Below are 10,827 nucleotides of genomic sequence, written 5' to 3'. Positions count from 1 at the left end.
TGACCCTTGATCGGAAAAGTCATTATTTGTGTGCCAAAAATGCGCCTCATTACTATACAGCTCTGGATATGTGGTCCCAGTCATCAATGGGTAACTATTGCAAACAAAATGGCCACCAAAATATCAATCATTAGTCACCAAAAGTCATGACAATGTTATAGGTTAGTATAAAAGAATAAAATACATTTGCGCCGATTCCATCATAAATGCGCGTTCTGTTACGATTGTTTCTGGAAAGTTTTTCTAAAAATTTTCACATGTTTGTTAAAATCCTGATACATTTAATGCGATAATATGACACGAGTGTATAGAATGGCACCATTCAGTAATCACTTTTTAATAGACTAGATTCACGATGAGTAAGAGTTATAAATTAATTTTTTGTCTATTGTAAAGCGTATTTCTCTTTATAAAAATTCCTAAAATAAACAAAAGATGATTTAAATGAAATAATAAGTAAACTTTTGCATCTTTTTAAAATTATGAACTGCATTTTCCAGGTTCATAACTTGCATACAAGGTGTCGAATGAATGTTCAAAATTAAACATTTCCTTACAGATCTCCGTTCTAGGCACCCATATTTCCATCAAGTTTTGGATTCCATATCAAGTTGTCAAGTTCCATCATGGATTGCTACACAATTTTTAATCCTTACGTGCTTTACTGCCTTGAAAATTTTTAATGCATTTTAATTTTTATTTCGCTAATTAAATTAATTTTTAATTAAATTTGTTAGCGAAAATATATGTCTGATAATATAAAAACTTCATTAGTTTCATAGTCGTTTTTTGAGCACTCTAAAAAAGGCATCCATTCTAGAGACTCGTCAAACGCGAATGAGGAAAAAAACAAATTCGAAAAAGAAAACGCAAAACTGTTAACGAGAAAATGGAAAATAAGAATAATGAAAAACAAAAAAAAAGGAAAAGCCGAGAACAGCAAATCAGGTGCTATGGATACACGGGGAGCAACTTGCGTCACTTCGCTGAGGAATCATCATTCATATGAATAACAAAAAGATTCCAGAACATCAAGATGAGCTGCTGTGTCAGAAGTGGTACGAATTCTGGTGTTATTAATGTTAAATTTATGGCTAAGCAGAAATAGATGACTTATAGTTTCTTTTCCTTTGTATTTTTTTTCTTGTTCTGCTTCAAACCTGTTCCTCATGCACGTCTTTTGAGTCTTGAGAAAAGGTTCGAAACATTAGTTTTGAAGGTGATGAAGTCCACTTTTAATATGTTATACGTCCACTTTTAATATGTTATACGTCGACATAAGTCCAGTAAGAGATGTTCACTATGAATAAGAAAAAAGTAAAGTACATCAAATACATAAACCTGTTAGGTCAAACATGAAAAGGTTGGCTTAAAACGAACCACCGTTTAGTCACACGCAACAAAATTATCTGTAGCAGAAAAAAATACTCTGATGAAAACAATTTTTATAAAGAATTATTTAGCTAAATTAAGCTAAAGGAATTATGGAAAACACTCAAACGAAGCTTATAATATCATATATTCGAATTTATAATATCATATATACATTTTTGAAATAATGTGTTACTTTAAAAGAATATCTATCAAAGAAGTTTAATTAAAATATTATAAATAATGTCTAAAAATAGTATCATTGAAATTACGTAATAAAAATAATACAAAATCTAACCATAAGTAAGAATTGAATGAAAGTATAAGTAACAAAATTGTTTCTATATGCTGATGAAAAGAGCTTTTTCTTAAGTGTTTAAATTTAGCGAAAATGAATTAGATGAAAAAATTACTTTAGAGGGGTCTGGAATAAATCCTTGAAACTTTTTTTAAATGGTTTTCAATGCTTTTTTTATTCTCTTTTCATTTATAGTTAAATTAAGTTTTTATTTAACTTTAAATTATTTTAAAACTAAAAAAATACTGCTTTTGCAATATGCTATGATATATTGAATATATGATGCATTGAAGTGAAACATTTTCTGGTCTACTTGATTATTAAACAGAAAACTATTTATACTTTAATTTGTCTAAAGAGTGATTTTCTAATATTAAAAAAAAATTAAAATTGATTTAAAAAAAGACTACAAATTTCCAAAGATAAAATTGTTATTTACAAATACTGTTATTAAGGAAAAGAATATGAGAGAAAACTTTTTAAAAAAATGCTTTATTAATTTTTTGAAAAAAATTTGAATGTGAAACAACTAAAATTTATTAAAAATGTCATGCTCTTATCTTGAAGAACTTTTAGGATTTAGCAAATGGGGGGAAAAAATGATCATTTAGAAAACTTTTTCAACTTCTCCTGAAATTGAATATGAAGAAAAAAATTCCAACTGATGATAAAGAGTTAATAAATAAATAAATATCACTAAATATGAAACAATGTTCCATGAACAGATGTTTGCTTTAAACAGCTGTCCATTGTTCTTCACTCCTTCGAAATCTCGGATCTTCAACATTGATGGAGTTAGCCTGCCGGGATCGCCTCGTGCTCGTTGTGAGGGTACTAAACTCATACGAATCAGAGAGATTACGCCTTTGAGGCAGTTCCTCAATCACGCAGCTGCTCGAGTGACGACAAACTGTGCAAGTTGTTCGATTGCAGATGCTGTCTTTGCAACATTGAAGCATCATCTTTCTGAAATTGGTGGACATAAACCCGTATATGATTGGGTTTATGGCAGAATGTGCGAAGGAGAGCAGATAAGTGGCCACCCGAAGATTGTATATGTGATCGGTGAAGGAATTAAGACCGTGTTTAATGATGACGTGCATGATTAGACGTGGACCCCAGCACATGAGAAAGAGGATGATGACTAGAATAAGCATCTTGATGACCTGCAGAAAATATTTTATGTATTTTGCATCTAATGATTAAAAAAGTAATTACATTAGAAGACGCAAGCCTTCGTTTCACATAAATAAAAAATAATCCAAACAAATTACAGTAATGTCTCTCTTTATACAGACCTATATGTTTATTTTATATTTATCAACAGCGGCGACCAGCTGTTTAGACTACTAGAACTCATTGCTTCGTTGCTCATTACAATGAGGGCAAAAATAAAAATTCTAGAGCGCTTGCATTGAAGGCAGAGCTTCAATGTGCTGGAAAATGATGAAAAAGCAGAATAAAATTCGCTATTTAAAAATAATAAAGAACATACTAAAATGAGCTTCTAAATCCTTCGTATCAAGTCTTTTTTCGTGAACAATTTTGTACCTGCAATTAAAAATTCTGTGCCTCGTTCTCTGGTCCAGGTTAAATTTACCATCTCGGGATGAATGAATAGAGTATGAATAGGCCATCTCTGTAAAACGAGCCGTGTCGTGTGCGCTGCTGAAGTCATATTCTTGGCCAAAGATGGAGACACGGAAAAAAAAGAAACGCACCCTCTGCCTTAAAAATTCTCTTGGGCTCCCATAGCTGGCTGGCTAAAATTGTCAAGTGGCAATAGTAACAACTAAACAACAAAATTCTGTGCAGAAAGCTTTGGAATAACGCGTAGACATCTTGCTTTATATATTCTAAACTCAGTGGCCAAGACCTACTAGTCCCATTCCTGTTTTCTGGGGTGCAGGAGCAGATGTCGCGATTAGAGATTTTCCGTTTTATCGACTAACGAGTTCCGTTTTGTCGACTAACTTCACACGCCTATGAATATTTTTAAAAATTGCTTGTTACCTGACTTTGGTGAAGATTTTATCCTCGTTTAAGACGAGAAATATCCAAATAACGAGAAAATAACAGTTTGTTTTTCAATGAAGGAAGAAGTAGAAAAATTTGTCGAAATGTCGTATAACGACATTACACACTCATGCACACAATTATCTTAGTTAATTACACATATATTTTGGTAAAAAAAAATTTCAGATAGAAACTATTCCTGTAAATTAAATAAAAACTTGAGTAATTAGGTATTTATATCTTCTTAGAATAATCAATTTCGTTCGAATGCCTTAATTAATAAGCCAAGTTTAAAAAAAAATAGCTATTATACAATTCATCATATTATTAAGTGTTCATAGTTTTAGCTTTTATTATTGAAAAAAAAGTATAACAGATTTCTTTTACGTAGTTTGAAAAAATATGTATCTTCTTCTTCAAAAGGCTATATATATATATATATATATATATATATATATAAAAAAAAAAAAAACAGGAANACTATTATTTTCGTATTGTTAGTTTTTATGAAGATTTTTTAAAACATCAATCTTATTTATTAAAACTTAAAATTGTGGGGGCTAATTTTTTTTTATGTTTCATAAATTTGTCGTGAAAAATACCGACGTTTTTCTATATTTCTGCCGTTATTAATTGTGTTTGCGCGTATCTGAAATTATTAATCTGTTTTTTATTTGTTTCCTTATTAATTTTATCACTTACTTTGTTATTAACTTATTCTTTCATGCTCTGCTTCATTAATTTCCTAGATGGTAGCTTATTATTCACAATTTTATAACATTTTCAGCTTATTCGATTATGTGACTAAACAATTGGTCTATTTATTTTATCATTAACTTTTCTTTAATTCAATTTAGGCACTACTAATAAAGTAGTGGAAGGAAAATTGTTAAATTACTAGGAAAATTGTTAAATTTCGTGTCATTCTAAAATTAGGATGAAAATTTTTTCTTAGTAAAAAAACAACTTAAGGCAACCTAGTTTAGCAGGATTTATAAGAAATAATGATAAAATTCATAAGAAATAATCATTTTAACAAGAACGATCCAGAGTAAGGCAGGATAAGAAAAAAGTGCGAGGTTTATTCTAATTTATGTTCTGCTCTAAAAATGAGACAAAGATAAATTTTTATACACTTTTTTTACTATTCATTTGACTTTAAAATTTCAATAGAATTTGTAAGATGCTCGATTATTATAATTGTCTCATTTCTAACTTGTTTTTTTCCTTCTTTTTTTGTTTACTCCGTTAGTTTTTATTGTTAGTAATTTGATTTAAATATTTAAACATTTATTATTCGATTGTCATACACTCTGTGCGTCTGAAAGCTGTTTGCCTTATTTTTATTTATTTATTTCACTTGCATATTGGTAATAGTTGTTTCTTATTTGTTCATAAAAATCTTACTTTTGCAGTGATAACTGATAGTAGTGGTTTTATTTTATTATCATAATATCGATTAATTGTTTTACTGAAAAGCGTAAGTTTTTAGCCTCTAGACCCTATTGCTTTAAAACTACTTTCTTTATTTAAAAATTTCCTACTTAAACATTTTCTCTCTTTGTCTCAATATCTTGTGTTACAATATCTTTCTTGAATTAGGAATATATAAACAGATGCTCTTTAAATTATTATATAGTTATGAGTATGTCAATGTTGACACTTACTACTTACTGCTTAAACTTTCGACTACGGTCCTGACTATAGTATTAGGACAATATTTTCCGTATTATGGGAACCCTATCCCCCTTGCATCGAGGATAAAGAATTCTTTCCCGTTATAAATAAGATGTAATTATAAATTCTCATGTAAATTTTGTATAATTAAGGTCGATTTCTCTATTTAAAATTAAACTTAAAAATATTGAGGAGTAAAGTATTAAATATCTTAAATGCTGTTGTTTTAAAGAAGGGATACATAAAATAAATTGAAATAAAAAAAGAGTATTTAAATGCAGTCTAAAATAATTGAGAAAAAACATTTCAGGTATTGTTAAGCAGAAATAAACACAATAATTAAACAAAGTAAAATAACTATAATAACCAAGTGAACAAAACTTTATTCATGTACAAAATATATAGAATACAGACCTGCTTTCGTGCATGCTGTATTTCTAAGCCTTGTCTGTGTATGCTCAATATTCTCTCTGGTGTCGCCCTCTGTTGTCGACGACCCCAATTAAATCGTAATAAACAGTGTCTGGAATTATGTAATTCTCTATCCGAATCATATCTACATAAAAACAAGAGCTCCATTACTTACGATGTATATTAGATGTATTGTTTATATTTACTTCCTCTAAAATAACGCATGAAAACATAATGAAAAAACTATTTCCACGTGGTATAAAAATTTTCTCTTCACTGCCCAATTTTAAACATACTTAAGAGAACACTGTAATGTGGGAGAGACGTAATGTGGCAAATTCTATTTTTGTCCATGGTATTTTAAAATTAAAAATTAAGAAAAAAAAATAGTGCGTGGAGTCCCTCCGCGCGGAAGAAGTTAAACTTCGCAACCGGCGACGTTAATTGTAAAAGAATCAGCAGTCGTAGAAGGATCACTAGTTCTATTCAACGACTCTTTTTCCTGCTCCGCTCGCTTCCGTGCTCTGTAANCGGAAGAAGTTAAACTTCGCAACCTGCGACGTTAATTGTAAAAGAATCAACAGTCGTGGAAGGATCACTAGTTCTATTCAACGACTCTTTTTCCTGCTCCGCTCGCTTCCGTGCTCTGTAATCATGGTAATATTGTGCATTTTTCCCTCGTGGACCTCTTGAACCAGTGGAAGTGTTTGTGGTTGCCTCATTGTCTCACATTGGAAAATGTATATTTGTATTAATAATGTATGTGAATACGTCATAATGCAATTTCAGAAGAGAAACAATCAATTAAAATTCGCAAGAGACGTACCTTGACATAACCTTAAATCCGTCGCATTGTCCGTGGGATTGTTTTCACTCATTTTTTACAATTGTTATCCACTAAATTTGAAAATAAAAAATACTACCCTATTAAATTATATGTGTATCAGAACAAACTAAAAAAATATTTATAGAAAAACAATACTTTTACGACATTTATGCTAGTGAGAACCAAAACAATATGGAGATGAATGAGGGAAAACTGAATAATACCACGTGATTTCCCGGCATATAAAAATGTAGCGTTAAACGTTTAATGCAACCTAGTGGGAAGTCGCATAAGAAGTATAACTTGAAAAATTAGTTCAGTTAAACGAAGAATAAACCGTGAAATTTCAAATGCTGAAAAATATGTTATCAAAAGATTAAACACAAATAATTGCAGGATTATTCCCCCAATTCACAATCCTAAGTAATTCTTCCATAATTTGTTTACCTTTTGATATTTGGAAAACATTTTCTTTCAGTATTCAAAATTGCATGGTATATTTTAGGTTTAACTGAACTAATTTTTTTATTAACTCTTAAGTTTAAAATATCAATCGACATGAAAAAGAATTTGCCATAAAACGTGTCTCCCACTGTTTAATGTTCTCTTAAACATCTATACTGCATAGTGTCAGTTTGGAAAAGTTCTAGCTTCGTTCTTTTTAGCTCATTTCAGGGCTATAATTCATGGAAGTTTTGTAAAACAGGTCATTATTTTCATTGAAATATGCTTAAAATACATTCATTAGGATACAAAAAAAAGTTTAGTGCATGAAAAATTACATTTTACTTAAGAAGTAAAATTGTGCACTTTTAACGAAATCAATTGCCACACCATTTAGTTGAGCATTTATAAAATTTGTTATTTTACTTAATGAACTTACAGCTTTAATCTAACATAAGAACATATGATTAATCCCAAATTAAATAACTAGACATTTTCAAAAAGTCGAATTTGTCAATAACCGGCTCAAGTTAAAAAACAAACGTAAAAGAAACAATAGTTGGAATAAACAGTTTATTTTTCAAAATAAACTGCTTTTTTTTTCAAAATAAATTGTTTATTTTTCAGAGTAAACAGTTTTCAAAATAAACTGCTTACTCCAATTGAATTACTAATATTTATAGTTGTCTTCAAAACCCTTGACAATAACAGAAAAATAAAATTAGTAACAAACTTATGTCACAGTGTTAATAAAGACATTTAAAGAGATGCTTCGTTAACGAATCTTTGGCCGAAAATAGGCTAATTCTGCATTCTTAATGCGTATTTGGAATGAAGTAAAAAATGAAAACACATAGTATTATGAGTATTCAATTTTATATCTATTTAGTAATATTTTTATGAGCATTTCATTTAATTCTTTTCTATTAAGGTACATAACTTCAATAACCTTCACTTTTTGTGCTTTTTCCGTAATTTTGAAATTTTACACCCAGGAATTAAATACTTTTTTGTAGTTAATGTCAGATTCTTTTCAATAATTATTTATTTTGCGTGGTTTGCAAAATTAAAATAGTTTTGAAACAGAAATTTCAAGCAGTAATGTACTGGTAAAGCATTGGTAATGCGTTTGGTAATTATGAGAAACTCTTTTTTTTGTCTTATACTTTTATGCTATAAATTTAAAAATATTCAATAAAATTAAGCAAAATTTTTAAAGCAATTTAAAATTATCTTCAAAATTTGAAGAAAAAAAATCGTTGAATAGTATATTATACAATATAATTAATGCGTGCAATGCGAACAATATTTAGGTAATTGAAGTAGTTGGTCTATGAACGGAAAAAAATTTAAAATTTTTTTCCATATTGTTGTAGTGAATCGTATTTGGCAGCGAATGAAAAAAAAATCTGATTTGAATATCCTGAAAATTTGAAAATTTCAAGCAATTTTCTAAGTTGTGTTGACACTTTTTAAAAGAAACTCAAAATAATTAAGGTTTTTCTACAAATATTATTTCGTATCCTTAGACAAATTTAATTAACGAAAGATAATACCTAACAACATATGTTAATATACCGAAACATGAGTGTATAAAGAAAGAAAATACGCGAAAAGAGATACTTTTATGTGATTTCCAACAATGGCTGTGTCATTTATAATAAATCTTGCGCATTAGTACAAAATGAGATTTGGGGAAATCCCCTTATCATTTTGAGCTTTCTTTTAAAGAGAAAATTATTCGAAAATTACTTGTAACTGTTTAAATTTTCAAGATATTCAAGTCAAATTTTTCTTTATTAGTCGCCAAATAAGATTCACTGTAAACTGAACAAGAAAAATTTTAAAAATTTTTCCAGTGTACGTGCAGTTTAAAATAACTACTTGAATTATTCATATCTTCCACAGTTTTAAGCAAATTTCACCCAAATTATCAAAAATTTTGTAATAAATTTTAAATTACTGCAAAAATTTTGCTTAATTTTATTGAATATTTTTAAAGTTATTGCAAACAAACGCAAGGCAAAAAAATTTGTTTCTTACGGAAATGTTCATATCTTCATAAATATTTAAGCTAGGTTTATGAAATTCTGTGCAATTATTGTGTATAATTGCTGAAATAATTATTACAAGTTACAAATTTATTGCTACATTTTTTGGCATAGTGCGTACAAAAAAAAAAAAAATTCCGTTTGTAATTTATTGTCGGTCCCTCAAATTTCTAGGATCTTTAAAGGATTTTTTAAGAAATATATAAAAAAAAGTTTGTTAATATAGAAGTTTTTCCATTATTTTGTCCAACCTCAAAATATGGCAAATGCAGAAGTGAAAAAAATAAATAACTTCGAAACTTTGCTTTTTATCGCCCTTCGAAAAAAGTCAGAATGTATAAAATAAATAAAAAAAAATACCAATTAAGAAGCTTAACATTTGACAAAATAGGATTTTATTAGAAAACCAGTGGGAAGAACGTTGATTTCCTAGTGTTCAACGCTGATATTATCTACACTACATCCCTAAATCTGATTTTTTTTTAAATATTAGGCGAATTAGATGAATTGAACAGTTTTGAATGCATGAAATATATAATTATATTTGGGACACGAACATTAATTGTTTTAATTCATTGCATTGAATAGTTTTCGTTGTAATATGAATGCTTTTAAATCGCTTTATTTAGCTTCCTGTAAGTTTAATTGTACTCGCTTGTAAATCGATATAATTATGAGGGAAATCTCTGAATAAGCTACTGCAAATGGAACATTTTGGTGAATGGTGACGGGACAAGATTAGTTGTTTGGCAATTAGTGAAAATCACTGAACATCCTAGCTAGTTCATCAACAACCTATATTTTATGTGTGGTTGATTTCACCGATTACAAACCATGATTCAATAACAGTTATCCATAATTCAAACCATAATTCGATAACTTCGTGTTATTCATACATAAATGTCTATTTTAACGAGGCACTTGCTGAATCCAGCGAGTAAATGATGATTTGAATGTTTCGTCAATTTTATTTTAAAATTTAAGCTGATGAGTTTTCAATGACCATATTCAGATAATAAATTTGTTAGAGATTTGTAGTTTAATTTAATAGATATCTTATTAGAAGTATAACGAGAAAATTAAGCGTGTATGGAAAGTTTTATTTTTAGAATTGATAATCATAAGTTTTTTCAGTGAAATAATTCGTTCTTCGGTTGCTCTTACTTTCTTCAAAAAATATTTTTAGTCTTCTTCTGTACACTAGAAATACAAATCTAATTATCATAAAATGTCCCATATTTAGAAGCATATAAATAAGTAATTTCTAACATGTAAGACATACCCTCAAAAGAAACTACCATAAGCGTTTTAAATCGTGAATAAAAATATCGCAAAAAATTACTATGTTTAAAAATATATTTAGTATGCTGAAATAAAATAAAAATGAAACAAATTTTAAAATAAGGAGAAAACATTAACGATGACATAAATTTATTTTATAATAAGTGTTGCAAATTATATATTCTGATGTTAATTATAAAAACTTATGTTTGTTAAAAGAGGTTTTGTATGTTAAATGCCTTTTTTAATTCAAATGTTTTGATTGCAAACCACACTTATCTCATAATTCAACAAAAATTGCTCTTAAATTTTCGTTGCCTATATCAAGTTTAGCTCTAAGTATTCGGCGCAATTTGTCTTCTGAAATATTATTTTTTACCATTTTTATTGTAATCAAAATGTAATGTGTAAGAAAAATAAATCGAATATGGATTCTTAATATGCCTCTAATT

At 28.5% G+C, this 10,827-nt stretch overlaps 1 protein-coding gene across 1 annotated transcript in view; it reads right to left on the bottom strand.

The window, feature by feature from the left end:
- Positions 1-1,119: 1,119 nt before the first annotated feature.
- The window catches only part of LOC122269766 (galanin receptor type 1-like), a 112,697-nt gene continuing 102,989 nt past the window's right edge, over positions 1,120-10,827 (bottom strand). Inside the window, exons 6-7 of the mRNA XM_071183577.1 lie at positions 5,777-5,918; positions 1,120-2,835 (exon numbers count right to left, since the gene is read on the bottom strand). Of these exons, the coding sequence (XP_071039678.1) occupies positions 2,404-2,835; positions 5,777-5,918 (574 nt within the window). The 3' untranslated portion in view covers positions 1,120-2,403. The remainder of the gene's footprint in view (positions 2,836-5,776; positions 5,919-10,827) is intronic.

Source organism: Parasteatoda tepidariorum, chromosome 7 (genome assembly GCF_043381705.1).
Source record: "Parasteatoda tepidariorum isolate YZ-2023 chromosome 7, CAS_Ptep_4.0, whole genome shotgun sequence".
Taxonomy (NCBI): Eukaryota; Metazoa; Arthropoda; class Arachnida; order Araneae; family Theridiidae; genus Parasteatoda; species Parasteatoda tepidariorum.
Note: the sequence above shows the minus strand (reverse complement) of the source record. Positions and strands in the feature narration are given on the sequence as shown.